At 39.4% G+C, this 17,872-nt stretch overlaps 2 protein-coding genes across 2 annotated transcripts; one reads left to right on the forward strand and one right to left on the reverse strand.

The window, feature by feature from the left end:
- Positions 1–621: 621 nt before the first annotated feature.
- Positions 622–12,093, forward strand: hyou1 (hypoxia up-regulated 1). The gene is made up of 24 exons (XM_063013744.1): positions 622–808; positions 2,802–2,874; positions 3,397–3,490; positions 3,598–3,676; positions 3,768–3,922; positions 4,401–4,477; positions 4,580–4,761; positions 4,850–4,965; positions 5,417–5,603; positions 5,899–6,033; positions 6,324–6,406; positions 6,550–6,682; positions 6,779–6,966; positions 7,759–7,897; positions 8,015–8,072; positions 8,274–8,350; positions 8,435–8,596; positions 8,980–9,173; positions 9,262–9,349; positions 9,537–9,793; positions 10,005–10,089; positions 10,636–10,870; positions 10,974–11,087; positions 11,593–12,093. Exons 2-24 carry the CDS (start codon positions 2,808–2,810, stop codon positions 11,640–11,642), a joined length of 2,955 nt encoding a protein of 984 aa, XP_062869814.1. The 5' UTR covers positions 622–808; positions 2,802–2,807; the 3' UTR covers positions 11,643–12,093.
- Positions 12,094–16,812: 4,719 nt separating this feature from the next.
- Positions 16,813–17,863, reverse strand: LOC134332229 (histone H2B 3). The gene is made up of 2 exons (XM_063013789.1): positions 17,853–17,863; positions 16,813–17,576 (listed from the first exon to the last, which is right to left on the reverse strand). Exons 1-2 carry the CDS (start codon positions 17,861–17,863, stop codon positions 17,246–17,248), a joined length of 342 nt encoding a protein of 113 aa, XP_062869859.1. The 3' UTR covers positions 16,813–17,245.
- Between the last annotated feature and the right edge of the window lie 9 nt (positions 17,864–17,872).

Consider the following 17,872-nt stretch of genomic DNA (forward strand, 5'->3'; position numbering starts at 1 on the left):
TAAGGGCCTTGGTCGAGGGGTTCAAAAGTGGCAATTTGGTGGTACAAACAAGCTTACTAGTCCAGTACCTTAAACACTGAGCTTCCACTGCCTTGTTAACAAACTGTTGTGTCTAGTTGTTGTTTGTTTTTTCTATCCAACCAATTTCCAAAAACGAGACTGTAGACTGACTCCGTCCACTCTATTAAGTATTGAAGTCTGACATGTTTGTGTTTGAGACCAGTTAAAATTATGGTAGAGAAGAGTGACCAGCAGGAGAACCATAAGCCAGCCAGATGCAGTTGTCTCAGTCGTTTAATTCTCTGTCTGTGTTTAATTGTGTTGGCACAATTAAACAGGAATCAGATTGAAAGGCTGAACTACAAAAATCCATCTTTAAAACTACAAACAGTCGCGTAACCAGCAGGCAGGCAGCTGTATTAAGGTTGAGTAGCTGTTCGCCCCTGTATTGAACGTGGACCAATTGGATACGGGTGTGTGTGCAGAAGCTGGCCATTCAAATCATGGTTGGGACGTGGACCAATCAGCGCGGGGGGTTTTGATGTAAAGGGGCGGGGTTAGCAGGTTACCGGGTCAGGCTTTAACTGGCGGAACAGCGAGCAGCGTGAAACCAATGAGGATGCGCCGCGTCCCGGGCCTGATGTAGAGAGAGCTGCCGGTGATCAGTACTGAGCTGCCGGTGCACAGCCCAGCATAACGCGTGCAGCCTGATCGTGTCTGCTAAACCCTGTGCGATTTCTAGAAGCTTCTCTGTTATTGTACAGCTTGCACCATTTAGTTCTATAGTAGAAAACTTCCAGCACTGACGGTAAGTTCTAAATTCATTCATTTATAGATCTTTAATGTCTACATGTTTAGATGATGTTCTGTACCTGTGTGTTTATGTGTCACTTCAGCTTCAGACACTGTTACTGATCCAGCATGTTCACCTAGCGTTAGCTGTGTCAACCTGCTAGCTAGGTCCTCTCTCTCTCTCTCTATTTCATTTAAGCACTAAATGATTACAAAGCCACGTGTAGTCCATGTAACTGACACCTTTAAGTAATCAAATACTGTGTTGGGTGTATCCATTGGTCTGCTGGTATGACTGGAAGACCCCCAGCATTGAGGATCATTGTGTGCGTCATTTAGACAAAGACCACAGGACCAGAAGTTTCCACACTCCAGTGTTTACCTGTGCCTGGATCCAAATTCTCACCCATCTAAAGAAATACGTTTGGCATCACTGGTTAAGAACTCTTCACAACCCAGACATAACATTTACTACAAAACAAGAAGTTGCTCCTTTAACCCTAAACACTGACCAGTATTGTAGGTAAGCCTGTATGTCTGGAGCAGGACTATAAACCTTTATGCCAATCTTAGACCAGATTGAAAATGTTTTTTTCATGGCTTATATACACAAAGCAGAGCGACTGGTGGACCCCCAGCCTTCCACACTCCAGTGTTTACCTGTGACTGGACCCAAATTCTCACCCATCTAAAGAAATATTTTCTTTGTTTGGCATCACTGGTTAAGAACTCTTCACAACCTAGATGTAAAATTTACTACAAACAAACATTGCCCAGTGTTGTAAGTAAGCCTGTATGTCTGGAGCAGGACTATAAACCTTCGCTAATGTCAAACCAGATTTAATATTTCTTGTTTCACCCACCTGTAACAGGTTCCAGCTGTCCATTCAGGGCTCTGAAAGATCTGGACATAATACGCATCACATCCCATATCACAACGTGTTAGGGACGTTGTAGCCTAGTGGTTAAGGTACTAGACTAGTAATCAAAAGGTTGCTGCTGTTGGGCCCTTGAGCAAGGCCCTTAACCCTCAGACTATATCCTTAGACTGTATACTGTCACAGTACTGTTGCAGTTGTAGCCTAGTGGTTAAGGTACTGGACTAGTAATCAGAAGGTTGTTGGTTGCTGCTGTTGGGCCCTTGAGCAAGGCCCTTATCGCTCAATTGCTCAGACTCTATACTGTCACAGTACTGTAGTCGCTATGGATAAAATCATCTGCTAAATGCCAAATATGTAAATATCAATATACTTTAGCCTGCCAAAGTTCTGTGATTGTGGTCGTTCATGACCCCTGAATTGCATGATGCAATGAAATTGTGTCTTTCCTGTTTATTCTGATCTAAGACCAGTTTAGCTCTATTATATTTTAGATAAAGCAATCCATACAAATTCATGTGTGAGCAGATTCTGCTTTCTGGCCTTACCTGAGTTTACCTGTATCAGGTTCCAACTGTCCAGATTGGCATATCGAGCACAGGAGGACCTGGGTGTAACGTGTACCTTGCTTAGACTAGGGCAGTCTAGCATTAGCCTGGTACATTTTTTGGTACTTTTCCAGTTTTAGCACACCTAAGCCATTAGTTCATCAGGTTAAGCAGGAAAATCAAACTTCTGAATGATGCTGGTTCAGTACCACTAAGTTAAATGATGCAATGCTGAAGTAATCATTAGCCAGCTGTCTGTGTCGAACCAATTTACAGATTGTCAAAGCAGCAAGACTAGATTTTTTTTGTTTCTGCCTGCAATTCACTAAAACTGTATTTATCATTAATTTACTTGGGTGGTGTGTGTACTGTCATCATGTTTTATTGCTTATTTCACTGTTTATTATGGTTGAGGGAAACTGTGGACTCACTAACACTATTACAGATGCCCATGGGTCTCTGGACCCCATTCTGGAAACTAAATGTCAGTTTAAATTATTTGCATCCTTAGGAACTGCCACAACAATGTGGAATGACCTGACTGAAATGTTCTTTAAAGGTTTTTGTTTTTGCATCCTTGCAGGTTACAATGAGGGAAAAGCTGCCACTGTTGGCCTTGTTCTGCCTTGCATTAGCACTCCTTCCTGCTCCGACAGGTACCATGTACTTCACAAGCATTAGATTATTAAATGTCTCTTTTTTAATGATTATGGGCCAGCATAGAATTAATTAAAATTCTGCTTTAGTGTCCATTTTTCTAACCTTTTGAGTGCAGTTTATTACATGTTAACTGAAGGTTTAGGACAGGCTTTACAAACTTGCTGTACAAACATTTACATTGATGCCAGCTTTCCTTTTTCTGGACGTGTCGGGCTGATTCTGGAGTGTTTTCATTTTTTCCAATTTGTAGTCCTGCCCTTGGCCCACTATTTTTTAGATTCAGTGCCAGAATTAAGTGATTACTAAGGATATAGATTAATGGATGGCATGCTGGCAGAACTCAGTGTAACATTTAAATGGTTTTATCACTTTTTTATTAGAGTATGTGTATTAGACTATAGATTATCAATATCTTCATATTGGCCAGCGCTAAATTAAGAATTATTTTTTGAAGGCTGTCTGTCCACTGTGTTTGCAGTCCATTAAAGTTCTGTCTGTCTCTATTTTTTGTTTTGCAGCTTCGGTCTCTGTGATGTCGGTAGACCTGGGAAGTGAATGGTTGAAAGTAGCCATAGTGAAACCTGGCGTGCCCATGGAAATTGTTCTAAACAAGTACTGAACAACCATTTGAATTTCTTGTTCTTAACTTTTAACCTGTGTATTCTGTATATTAATCTATGATACATGAAAACATACTCTGTTTTCTTTTTTGCTTTTAGGGAATCCAGAAGGAAAACTCCAGTAGCTGTGTGCTTAAAAGAAAATGAAAGACTTTTTTCTGACAGTGCGATGGGAGTGGTGAGGCACTTTTGTCTGTTTTGATGATTTATTGGATTGGATTTTTGGCCATTTTGAGCGTTCTAACCACATACATGTTTAACTATTGCAGTCTGTGAAGAATCCTAAACTGGTGTACAGGTATCTGCAAAACCTGTTGGGGAAGACCGCTGATAACCCACAAGTTCTGGAGTATCAGAAACGATTTCCTGAACACCAGATACAGAAAGATGAAAAGAGAGGAACTGTGTATTTTAAATACTCAGAGTAAGTATAAGAGTAAATAATACATCACACATTTGATTTCCTTAATGTACATAATATATAAGTGTCTTAAAGAAATCAAATTATTGCATTATATTGTGTGTAATACAAAAATGACAGGACTACACATAAACAACCTGCCAAAAACAACCTACACATTGCAGACAAATTTGCAGACACTTTCCACACTTAGACATTGAGCATTCATTTAATGTTGATGTTTAGATTTACTTGGCAACAGGGCTTAATGTTGTAGAATAAAGCCCTGCATCATGTTAGATACTTTGCGTAACTCTGTTCTTTGCACCATGTTGAGTTTTTTTAATGCTCAGTTTTCATACCCAAACTAGTTAGTATTAATCTGTTTTAATCTGTACATGGTACTAATGTTATAAAGCGGATAATAATTTTATATATTTATATGAATTAACTGCAGCAAGGAAATCATTCTGAAAGCTTTATGTTCCTTTGTGTCAAACAGTGAGATGCAGTATACTACAGAGGAGCTCATGGGCATGGTTCTAAACTACTCTCGCACTCTGGCTCAAGACTTCGCAGGTTTGCCTATTCAAATCTCCCCTGCCACTCTCCTTATCACACCTCACTGTGCGACTGCCTAAACTGACATTTGGATGCCATTTTGTGTCTCCATCTTTACAGAACAGCCCATTAAAGACACGGTCATCACTGTTCCAGCCTTTTTTAACCAGGCAGAACGTAGGGCGGTCTTACAGGCTGCTCAGATGGCAGGTTTGAAAGTCCTTCAGCTCATTAATGATAATACAGCTGTGGCCTTGAATTATGGAGTCTTTAGAAGGAAAGACATCAACTCAACTGCTCAGGTACTTTAAAATATGCCTGTATCAAAAGAGGACAAAAAGCAGATTAAAAAAATTATCTTCTTAAGTTGTGACACTTTTTCCTCCACAGAATGTAATGTTTTATGACATGGGATCAGGAAGTACAACAGCCACTATCGTAACATACCAGACTGTGAAGACCAAAGAGTTTGGCACACAGCCACAGCTGCAGATCCGTGGAGTCGGGTTAGTTTTTTTTTTAAATAAAATTGACAGCCTGCAACTCCATTAAAAATGTGTGAGAGGGATGGTCGGTCGATTGGGTTCCTCATTGCTTCTGTGATTGGGGCTTCTCAGGGCTGGTACAAGGCATGTGCATAAGAGTGATGGTTGATAGCAGTACCACACAGCCACACAGTACTATTAATAAACTCTGAGAGACCTCAGCTCTCGCAGATTAAAAGAAGTGGTCGCCGAATATGTGTGCTTCGAGGGCTTGTGTGATTGCGTCTGTTCTCGGTCAAGGTTGGGGGTGGCGTTCTGTAACGAATCAACAAATAATGTGTTATCAAGCAAATAAAACACTCACTTTTTACAACCACAATTATCGTCATCCCCAGTTCCTAGTTGACTGCAACCACAAACTCTGGATGCACCATAAAGTAAAGAAATGTCTTGACTGTTGTCCTCTATTTAGCTTTGACAGAACACTTGGGGGCTTTGAGTTGGAGCTGAGACTGCGAGACCACTTGGCTAAACTCTTTAATGACCAGAAGAAATCGAAGAAGGATGTAAGGGAAAACTTTCGTGCCATGGCCAAGCTGCTGAAAGAGGCACAGAGACTTAAGATGGTACTGAGTGCCAATGCTGAGCATGCAGCTCAGGTAGGAAAGAATGTTAATTCATATCAGCACAAAACTCATATGCTTTTTGACAGATTAATCAAGCGAGAGGATGTCTGTTCAATAGCTACATTTTAAAGTCTAGCTGTGTTACAAAGACTATTTCTACACTGAATTTCTGGTTAATGTAACATTACATATGCTGATAACATTAACCAGAAATCCAAAGTCAATTTCAACAGAATACAAGGGTTAAATAAAGTAATGTTGATTCTAATGATGTTATGAAATACTTCAGGTCCAATCTCTAAATCTTTCTCTTTTTTTTTTCTCCCAGATTGAAGGCCTGATGGATGATATCGACTTTAAAGCAAAAGTGACCCGTGCTGAGTTTGAGGCTCTGTGTGCTGATCTGTTCGACAGAGTTCCTGGCCCAGTTCAGCAGGCACTTGCTGCTTCTGAGATGTCTATGGTAATTGCTTCTATTTATTCTATAATTCTATCAATTCTATAATTGAGAGTGTGTTTATTCTTATTCAATTTTTATTCTTTTATTATAGGTTTATTGTTAATTAATGTGTAATGTTGCACCATGGGTCAGAGAGTAACGTAATTTCAATCCTCTATATGTCCTGTACATATTGCAGTTTTTGACAATAAAGCAATTTTGACTTTGACTTTTGACTTCTACATACAGTGTGTACAAGTAAAAGTTGTTTTGTTGCGTGATGTAAGTGTTAAACTGTGTCTGTCATTTTGCAGGATGAGATTGAGCAGGTCATTTTGGTTGGAGGATCCACTCGAGTACCCAAGGTGCAGGAAGTTCTCTCTAAAGCAGTGGGAAGGTAGGTCATCATAGCACTACAGGTTAACATGTAGTTAAGTGCGTCATGTTTTTAACCTTCACCAATGTATATCAATACCAATTTATTAATCATGCACAGGTACAATCATTTAGGGCTCTTTTAACTCTGCTTGTTCTCTGTAGAGACGACCTGGGAAAGAATATCAATGCTGATGAGGCAGCAGCTATGGGTGCCGTGTACCAGGCTGCAGCTCTTAGCAAAGCATTTAAGGTGAAACCATTCCTGGTTCGAGATGCAGCCGTCTTTCCAATACAGGTGAGAGAAATGGCTCAGGCCTAAAATCTTGTCAATTAATTAAATATTTTTTCTTTATTACATTTCTGTTAATGTTGTTTGTAATACCTTTGTCAGGTGGAGTTTAGCCGTGACACTGAAGATGAGGGCGGCGAGAAGGTAATCAAGCACAACAAGCGTCTTCTGTTCCAGAGGATGGCACCATATCCCCAGCGCAAAGTCATCACTTTTAACCGTTACACTGATGACTTCTCTTTCTACATTAACTATGGGGACCTCAGCTTTCTCAGCCAGGATGACCTCAAGTGAGTTTTTTCTAGCTATTACACATAAAGAAATGGACTGTTACACATGTGCTCCATCAGTCGTATAAGAACTTTCACATTGTATAATGAGTTGGTCATAGGCCCAGGGATGGGTTTTTTTTCTGCATCAGCGACTGACAATCTTGTCAGGGTTGATGAGGAATTGACTGCAGCACTTTAGGTTTAAATAGTAAATGACGCTGGTGTTTTAGCTAGACAAAGTACACTGCCAAGGCAGCAACTGGTGCAAAATTAACTAAGACTAATCTTAAAAAAAAGACTCCTAGTTAACTCCCAGTGGTTGCTCAACCAAATGCTAAACAAAGCATGATTACTTAATAAATAGTTCATTTTATTTTTATTATTTATATAGGCTTTTATGTAGCAGCTCGGTGGCACTGTCGCCTCACAGCAAGAAAGTCCTGGGTTTGATTCCCAGTGGGAGCAATCAGTGTCTTTTTTTGTGTGGAGTTTGCATGTTCTCCCTCTGTCTGCATGGGCTTCCTCCGGGAGCTCTGGTTTCCTCTGACAGTCAAAAGACGTGCAAGTGAAATAAATTTGAGATACAAAATTGTCCATAACTGTGTTTGACATTAAAGATTTGAGCTGATGAATCTTGTATAACCAGTAACTACCTGTCCTGTCATGAATGTAACCAAAGTGTGTAAAACATGACGTTAAAATCTTAATAAATACATAAATAAATATATAGTCTTTTATTGTTTGTTTCTTTTTTTGTGACGAAGCACAAAATGACTAATGTAATTAATAATGACTAATTTTCTTTATCAGGATGTTTGGTTCTCAGAACCTGACCACCGTAAAGCTATCTGGTGTCGGCGACAGCTTCAAGAAGCACTCAGACGCTGAATCCAAAGGCATCAAAGCCCATTTCAATATGGACGAGAGTGGTATTCTCCTTCTCGACAGGGTAAGCAGATTTAAATGTTCTTTTTCTATTGTACTGGTTTGTACTGTAGTTCCGATTAATCTCATCACAGTTCCTGTAAAATATAAATGACTAAGTGAAATGCAAAATATGTTGCAGGTGGAGTCTGTGTTTGAGACTATTGTAGAAGAGAAAGAGGAGGAATCGACCCTCACGAGTAGGTTGAACTGTTTGTGTCCTGTGAAACGGATCATGTTTGTTGTAGTACTAAAGCACCTTGGTATATTTATACTTGAGATACAATTGTGTGTATTGCATATAAACTTTAAAAAGTGTTTCATATTGTTGTTCCAATTGCACACTTGTTACTGTGATAAAGTAGTAATGATATGGTATGAATACATTTCTCTTGCTAAAGAACTAGGAAACACAATTTCCAGCCTGTTTGGAGGTGGAAGCTCGGAGCCTAGTGAAAATGTGACCGAACCAGTGCAGGTAAGACAGATTATCAATTAAAAAACCTACACATGCAGCATAGGACTGGATATCAGTGACATTGAATGTTATGCTTTGTTTCAGGATGAAGAAGAGGTGCCACCTGAAGCTAGTAAGGACCAGGAGGAACAGGGGAAGGCAGAGGGGACTTCACAGGAACAATCTGAGACTGAAGACAAAAGCAAGGACGAGCCTGAGACGGAGCAGAAAACGGCAGATGATGACTCCAACAAAGATGAGCCTCAGGTGAGGACTTGAATAGTATGTTGGCATAAGTAAAAGATCCCCAAACTGGAAAAAAAAGATAATACTTGCTTGTATTTGATGGCTGACCCTGATTGTGTATGTCAACCCCATTTTTTCCATCCTTTTGAGGGATCTTAAAAATGGGTTAAACTGTTACTGGATTGATTAATATTTTATAAAAAGGAAGCTTGCTTTAATAAATTATTTTGCCTAATCAGCCATCAACAAAACACTTGATGTGATTGTCATATGTCTGCCAAATCAACAGAAGCTGTATAAGCTGTTTATACAGAACGGTTAGTTTGGCTCATTGATTCAGCAAGAAAAAACAAACAGAAATTTTGACAGTTGAGACAAACAAAAATGTAACCTTTTTTTAACAGGTCGAGAAAGATGCTGAGAAGTTAAAAGAGTCTGCTGAGGGGAAAACAAATGAAACCAAAGAAGAAGAGAAGGAGGCAGAGCAGAAAGCCAAACCCCAGAAAAAGAGCAAAATCTCAGTAGATATTGAATTGGAATTGGAGGTGAATGATGTTCTCCATCCCACCTCAGAAGATATTGAGGCCTCTAAAAAGAAGTAAGTGCCTGTGTGGTTTCTTTGAGACAGATTTGCCCACCGATGTAGTTATCACGAGTATTAAGTGTTTCATGCTCTTTCTCTTCAGGCTGGAGGATCTGACAAACCGCGATCTGGAGAAACAGGAGAGGGAGAAGTCTCTCAACACTCTGGAGGCATTCATCTTTGAGACTCAGGTCCAGCCCTATTTTTCTTATTTTTCTTTTCTCACTTTGATTTTGTGCACTAAATAGTAAGGATATAGAAAGCATGGTGGCATATGTGGTAGAGAGCAACATGGGATCCTGAAGTTTCTTGGATTTGTTGTGGAGAATTGTGCTTTTCATTTTGACTCAAAGCTGATTGTCTGTTCTCTTTCTACAGGATAAGCTGTACCAGGAGGAGTACCTGGTCGTAGTCACTGAAGAAGAGAAGGAGGAGATCTCTGGCAAGCTGAGCGAAGCCTCTGCCTGGATGGATGAGGAAGGTTATTCGGCAGGAACCAGAGAGCTAAAAGAGAAGCTGGCTGAGCTCAAGAAGCTGTGTAAGGGAATGTTTTTTCGCATGGAGGAGAGGAAAAAGTGTCCAGAGAGGCTAGCAACACTTGACAGCATGCTCAACCACTCTACCATCTTTCTCAAGTAAGTAATATACATTTTTTGTAAGTTTAAATCTTGTTGTGCAAGATATGCCACTTCCCAGTATATGAAAATTAAAATCTGCAAAATTATTACTGTTTTTTCCTGGATTTGTCCCCCTTTATCTCCCAATCTCCAATTCCCGATTGTGAATCCACTGCCTAATCTATTTCTTTAAAACGTATCCTTAAATCAGGTGTATTGTTTTATACAGGAGTGCTAAACTGATGGTCGGAGATGATCAGGTTTTTACTGAAGTTGAACTGAAGACCCTGGAAAAAGTCATTAATGAGACAACGGTATGTAATAACTAATACATGTGCTTGTAATTAACCATTGTTTATGCTTTGTCAGAACTGCAATTCAGAAACATAACCCTGACTTGGTATGAGGCCCTAAATCTTAAATGCTCAATTGCTCGGTTACTGTTGTAAGGCTAAATTACATATACATTTATTAGAAACATCTGAAGGTGTTGACTGTACCTTCATTGGCCATTTTATGAGTTACACCTACCATATAGATACACTACAGTTATTGGATAGTGTCCATTTACATTAATAGCTTTTAACAGATGCCTTAATCCAAAGTGACTTACAATTGTGACCAATGGTAAAGGTCCTTGCTCAGGGACAACTAGGTGGTGGTTGGAATTGAACCAGCATCTTTCTGATTACTAGTCCAGTACCTTATCTGCTAAGCCACCATTGTTCAGTAGTCCCTTTGTTGCTTTCTGTTGCACTTTGTAGTAGCACTGATAGGCATGTTTTTTTTTTCTTTCATATTTATTGCCTGAAAATTGTAATACTGTTAATTATTTGCTCTTTGTTTTGCACCCTTGGTAGACCTGGAAGAATGAGACTGTGGCTGAACAGGGGAAACGCTCCCCCACAGAGAAACCCGCCCTTCTGTCTAAAGACATTGACTCCAAACTCGCCCTCCTAGACCGAGAAGTCAACTACCTGCTTAACAAAGCCAAGTTTTTCAAGCCCAAGTTCAAACCTAAAGACAAAAACTCCACCAGCTCTGAGAGCACCAAGGCCAACAGCACCGACTCTGAGAAAGACGTTCCTCCAAAAGGTGAAACCAGTACTAAAAATGCCTTAAATTTTGGTTGTGTTTTTTATGTTCTCTTTTTTTTATTAGAATTGGCATATTTTAAAAGAGCTATTTGATGTTGCAGATGGAGCTGAAGAAGTAAAACCAGCTGTAGAACCTCCCACTGAGACTGATACAAAAGCAGAAACTGAGACTGAAGCAGAGACTGAGGCAGTAGTACAAGAACTAGAAGGTCCAGGTAATAACATGCATCATGCACATTATTTTGAGTCATTAAGCTTTTTGAGTTAATGGTTAACTGTCAGGTGAATCGTCCCATCAAAATAATAAACAAAGTTCTGACAATATCCAAATTAAGTGCTAAAAAAAGAGAAAAAAGCATAAAGCCTTGGTGACAAATCAGTCTTCTTTATTTTAATATGGCACTAATAATGCGGTGCTGTTAAAATGAGTTGTCCAACAAGCTTAATGTCGGGTGTTTACAATGTTTTGTCCTCATGGTGTAGCTCCATTTGCTTTTTTTTTATTCAGTACTATTATTATTGTTAATTACAAGGTCAGATATTTACCTATGATGGTCAGTTAAGTCTCCTTAGAATTTGGCAAAATTTGCATTCATGAGAGAGACCCATTCTCCTTGGGTAGCCCGGATAAATAATGGCTAAAGTGCATTTTATTCATTTATTCCTTGTGAACACAGATGACATGCTTTCTGTAAATAATTCTATTCATTTCTTTTACAGAGACATCTGAGGACAGTGATTCACAAAATCATATAGAGGATGAATTATAACAACTGGAAAATCTTATTTTCACGTTGTATTTATTGACTGTGATAAAGTTCTATTCTCCCCACAATACAATACACACTTCAACAACCCAAGATTGACAACATTTTTCATTTTTGCTATGCATTTGTCAACTGTTTTACACTCATCTGACTGAAGACTTCAGGCAAGTCAAAAAAAACCTTGTAATTGCAGTTCTAGTGCAAGTCTAGATTAATCCTGTTTAGCTGTAAAATGTGCACATTAGTTTGTTAGTTCCTCATTTATATGTACTCGCATTGTTTGGCTTGTACAACCACAATTATCTCACTCCATAGGACGTTCTTATTTTCACTACATTTTTTTTAACCTTTTCTGTGTGATTTGCATCGAACCACTTTTTCAAATTTGTGTGAGGGTTTTATCTTCAATGTGGCACTTATTCAACTGTCCGATTAAATTAAAAGTTATTAAATAGATGTGACTCCTTACCTGGTCTTTTGTCATGCCTTTGTTTAAATGTCTATTCATTAATATTCTTCAGATATATAGTGGCCAACAATATGCGAGTTCAGTTTCTGTAAATGGTTTGCATCACTTCAGTATTCGGTGCCATCATGTCACTGCACCAGCTCTGTTCTCATCACCACTCTTTTATTCATCTCATTAGCTGCATTTTGTTGTAACATTACATTGTAACATAGTGAACTACTAAGGACTTTTTTGACTGCACTGATGTGAAAGGAATTTCTTTCTTTGCTGTGATGCTGGTTGACTTTACCATGGTGGAAAAAGTACAAATTCCTTATTGCTCTTCATTTTTCAGTTCTTCTGCTTTTCACATTTTTTTTTGTCCTTATGTTGCCAGTCTGTTGGGAAAAGAGAATATAATGTTTGGAAAATGGATATTTTGTTTCTAAACTGTTAATAAAATCTTTTTTTAATCTCATGTCATTCTTTGTATATTGCATTTAAATGGTTGCTGCTGTTATGAATATGGTGAAAATATCTGAATAACACGGGTATGCTGCTATCAGCCGACCGGGCATCTACAGGATTGGCTATGTCTGGGGACTGGCTGAAGCCGTCTAATGGATTGGTGCCCTACCTTGCGCCCAGTGTTTCCCAGAGTAACTGGATCTAATGCGACACTGACTGGGATAGCAGAAAATAGCATGTGTGAAAAAACACATTTTAAAATTTCTAATTCAAATTTCTTATTCTAAACATTTTCAGACAATAGCTAGTAGTATATGTAGAAGTTGTAACATCAACTTCTGTTTGATCAAGGCACAAGTACACACAAGGCATAGCTTAACTCTTTATACACTTCTCCACTACTGGCTGGCATACAGAAGCTAGAAGGCTAGCTATTTCATGCCATAAAGAATGGGTGTTGATATATAGCCAACCTCAGCCAGTGTGGAAGTGGTACAAGTAAAGGAGGTATCAAAGTGGGCAATTTGAAATGACTGGATAAACTGGGAATAGTGCAAAAAATCACAGCAACAAGGTGTCTGGGTGGTGAAGTGGTCTTAATATGAAGCCCACCACTGCTGAGACCTGGATTCAACTTTGGCCTGGGTGAGTATAGACAGATAGATAGGTTGCATCTATTGACAGGAATGGCGGATTAGCTGTTACTTTCTTGCCAGTGCAACAACAGCATGTACTGTTTAGTCAGGGTGTGTTTTTATTCTGGGTGTGTTAAAAGGTTTCTGTAGCAGAGCAGAAGTGGCCTGCAGCTTAAAACATGGTAAATTCTATTCATTTTTTAAATACATGGTTTGCATTCAAATATTTTTTTTATTTAATTTTAGACTAGAACATATTAAACTAAAAAGATTACAGGTGTGTCATACACCTCACAGAGAGGTATTGGAACCGGAATCCAAAGGTCCATGTTTCAATAAATGATCACTAATGTAAAGAAATCATTTGCCGTTGAGATAAATAGCTGTACAGGATACACTTTAGTATAAAAATATTAAGCTTAATTTTGGGTTTTTAGTTGAATACTGAATTTCATTTTTCACAACCACTTAGGGAAGCCAACCCACATGAACATGAATCAGACCACTTAGTACCCATGTTGATCTGCCACCTTGCTGCCCCAAATGTGAGAGGAAATAAATGAAAAGGTGGAAACTGGAAATTGGCTTGTAATATTTCCTATATGCAAACAATTATTTTTCACACAGGGCTAGTCGGTGTTAAAATGTCTAAAATGATCTTTTAAAATGTATTTTGTGTTTATTCTTTTTAGTGTTTGTCCTATAATTTTATTTATTTATATTTAAAGTACTGAATATAGCAAATACTATCTTGTTACTCATTTAAATGTGTAAAATGGAATAATACACAACAATAAATGAAGATAATATGATGTATTTATATAACATATCAAAACAAAAGTGAAATCAGCCAGACACAGAGGCAGCTATCTGGCTCATGGCAACAGACTAGACCTGAAAGACAAGACATATACAGTGTATCACAAATATGCAGATATTTAAGTATATCTTTTCATGGGACAACACTGACAAAATGACACTTTGACACAATGAAAAGTAGTCTGTGTGCGGCTTATATAACAGTGTAAATTTATTCTTCCCTCAAAATAACTCAATATACAGCCATTAATGTCTAAACCACCGGCAACAAAAGTGAGTACACCCCTAAGAGACTACACCCCTAAATGTCCAAATTGAGCACTGCTTGTCATTTTCCCTCCAAAATGTCATGTGATTTGTTAGTGTTACTAGGTCTCAGGTGTGCATAGGGAGCAGGTGTGTTCAATTTAGTAGTACAGCTCTCACACTCTCTCATACTGGTCACTGAAAGTTCCAACATGGCACCTCATGGCAAAGAACTCTCTGAGGATCTTAAAAGACGAATTGTTGCGCTACATGAAGATGGCCAAGGCTACAAGAAGATTGCCAACACCCTGAAACTGAGCTGCAGCACAGTGGCCAAGATCATCCAGCGTTTTAAAAGAGCAGGGTCCACTCAGAACAGACCTCGCGTTGGTCGTCCAAAGAAGCTGAGTGCACGTGCTCAGCGTCACATCCAACTGCTGTCTTTGAAAGATAGGCGCAGGAGTGCTGTCAGCATTGCTGCAGAGATTGAAAAGGTGGGGGGTCAGCCTGTCAGTGCTCAGACCATACGCCGCACACTACATCAAATTGGTCTGCATGGCTGTCACCCCAGAAGGAAGCCTCTTCTGAAGTCTCTACACAAGAAAGCCCGCAAACAGTTTGCTGAAGACATGTCAACAAAGGACATGGATTACTGGAACCATGTCCTATGGTCTGATGAGACCAAGATTAATTTGTTTGGTTCAGATGGTCTCAAGCATGTGTGGCGGCAGTCAGGTGAGGAGTACAAAGATAAGTGTGTCATGCCTACAGTCAAGCATGGTGGTGGGAATGCCATGGTCTGGGGCTACATGAGTGCAGCAGGTGTTGGGGAGTTACATTTCATTGAGGGACACATGAACTCCAACATGTACTGTGAAATACTGAAGCAGAGCATGATCCCCTCCCTCCGGAAACTGGGTCGCAGGGCAGTGTTCCAGCATGATAATGACCCCAAACACGCCTCTAAGATGACCACTGCTTTATTGAAGAGGCTGAGGGTAAAGGTGATGGACTGGCCAAGCATGTCTCCAGACCTAAACCCAATAGAACATCTTTGGGGCATCCTCAAGCGGAAGGTGGAGGAGCGCAAAGTCTCGAATATCCGCCAGCTCCGTGATGTCGTCATGGAGGAGTGGAAAAGCATTCCAGTGGCAACCTGTGAAGCTCTGGTAAACTCCATGCCCAGGAGAGTTAAGGCAGTTCTGGGAAATAATGGTGGCCACACAAAATATTGACACTTCGGGAACTTTCACTAAGGGGTGTACTCACATTTGTTGCCGGTGGTTTAGACATTAATGGCTGTATATTGAGTTATTTTGAGGGAAGAATAAATTTACACTGTTATATAAGCTGCACACAGACTACTTTTCATTGTGTCAAAGTGTTATTTTGTCAGTGTTGTCCCATGAAAAGATATACTTAAATATCTGCAGAAATGTGAGGGGTGTACTCACTTTTGTGATACACTGTATATACACCAGCACATAGAATACACAGCACTCAAACAAACACACAAGAGAAATCCAATAAAGAATATACATATACAGTATAATGTTTATTATATATATACACACATACACACACACAGTTAGATAGCTGGATTTCTGTATAAACTGCTCATCGAACATGATCTTCATCCGCATCTAAAATCTACCCTCTGCATTTTTGAGAGGTGGAAAGAAACCCATGTAGACAGAAGATAAACATTCCTATCTTCTCAAAGTGTGATAAGTGACAAGGTCTGAATCCAGATACCCAAGGCCCTGGAGCTGCCCGTTTTATGACTTATGAATTATTAAAACAACAAGTAAATTCAGCAGGTGTTGAGCATTTTTTAATGATTTATGTCTTCTGACTGTGGAATGTTTCAAACCTGTATCTGTCACATCTCTGATATAAATAATACGTAACTGCAAATTATGTTACACACCAGATAAGTATTTTTTAAGTATTATTATTGCTTATCGTATTATTTACTATGTACAAAGAGTATTTAATGATACTTTAAGAAAAGTCATAAAACATTTTAATATATATATTTAGATATATTCTTACTTTGCACCCACTATTTCCATTTAGGTGTCCAGATAATTATTAATACGATTATTATTAGTGAATAAATTGAAGTATACTAAAATATATTTATTTTTATTATTTACTTGTTTTTAGTAGGTGGTATGGTGGCACATTGGGTGGCACAAAGTGCTGTCACCTCACAGCAATAAAGTGTCTGGGTTAAATTCCCTGGCTGGGCAAACTAACACCCTTTAGGTAAGGAGTTCGCATGTTCTCCCTGTGTCCCCATGGCTTTCCTCCATGTGCTCCAGTTTCCTCCAACAAGTTCAAAGACAGGCCAATTAGAGCTACTAATTTATGTGTTACAAGTTTGTGCATGAATGTGTGTGGGTGTGTCTGCCCTAATGAATCAGACCACCCGCAACCTTGACCAGGATAAAACGTTTGTAAAACAATGATTAAATAAATGAATGTTTATAGTAGATTACTGACAGATGCACTTATACATGATAATAACCAAGTAATAAACAATGCAAAAATGTTGGTGCTTACATAAATCAAGATGTTTATTTTCTTGATTCGACAAAAATCATTGTGAACCAATAATGTTCATGAGTAAAACACAGTTTTGTTATTAATCAGTACAGTTCAGCAGATGATTTTCTAGCTGTCTTCAGGCTTTCTGGATGGAACCACAGCGGTGTTAGGTGCTCTCATTCAGCTTCAGCACTTGAGCTACACAGCACCACAACTATTACACACGCCTTCACATAAGCAGACATATTACACAACCACATTCAAAAAGATCTGCCAGTACAGTCCAAATTAAAGCAATTTCCAAGTTAAAAGAAGAATAAACAACAAATGACTGCAATGCACAGTACTTTAACGCCCCGCCATTAAAATCAGGCTGTATTTTGTGCAGGCCAGAGAGGAATCCTGGACTAAACCAGCAGAAATCACTTATGTTCCATTCACTTGGAGCTGGTGTACTTGGTCACAGCCTTGGTGCCTTCAGACACAGCGTGTTTGGCCAGTTCTCCAGGCAGTAGCAGGCGCACAGCGGTCTGGATCTCTCTGGATGTGATGGTGGAGCGCTTGTTGTAGTGAGCCAGACGTGAAGCTTCTCCAGCAATGCGCTCAAAGATATCATTCACGAAGGAATTCATAATGCCCATCGCCTTGGATGAAATCCCAGTGTCCGGGTGCACCTGTTTCAGAACTTTGTACACATAAATAGCATAGCTTTCCTTTCTGGTCTTGCGCCTTTTCTTATCCCCTTTTCTTATCCCCTTTTTTCTGGGTCTTGGTCACAGCCTTTTTGGAACCCTTTTTGGGAGCAGGCGCAGATTTTGCAGGCTCGGGCATCTTTTTGTGTCTCAAACAAGTCGCCTGATGTGTTTGACGCGCTCTTGTTTGCCCTTTATTTATAAAGTTTGTATGCAAATGAAGTAAAAACTGGAATGTCCTTGGATAGGGCTTTTCGGTCGTGTCGCGGTACGCATGGCGTGTTATGATTGGTCGCAAGTTGAGGATACGCTGCGTCCAATCAGAATCAAGGTTGGGGTATAAATACCAAACCCTGCTGACATCACAGCAGA

Source organism: Trichomycterus rosablanca, chromosome 18, assembly GCF_030014385.1.
Source record: "Trichomycterus rosablanca isolate fTriRos1 chromosome 18, fTriRos1.hap1, whole genome shotgun sequence".
In the NCBI taxonomy this organism is placed as follows: Eukaryota; Metazoa; Chordata; class Actinopteri; order Siluriformes; family Trichomycteridae; genus Trichomycterus; species Trichomycterus rosablanca.

Bases quoted from the DNA above. Each gene is read 5' to 3' on its own strand.
- hyou1 (XM_063013744.1), top strand. From the start codon at position 2,808: ATGAGGGAAAAGCTGCCACTGTTGGCCTTGTTCTGCCTTGCATTAGCA. The intron at 3,923-4,400 runs GTAAGTATAAGA...TGTGTCAAACAG, and splicing joins GTGTATTTTAAATACTCAGA to TGAGATGCAGTATACTACAG. The intron at 4,762-4,849 runs GTACTTTAAAAT...TTTCCTCCACAG, and splicing joins ACATCAACTCAACTGCTCAG to AATGTAATGTTTTATGACAT.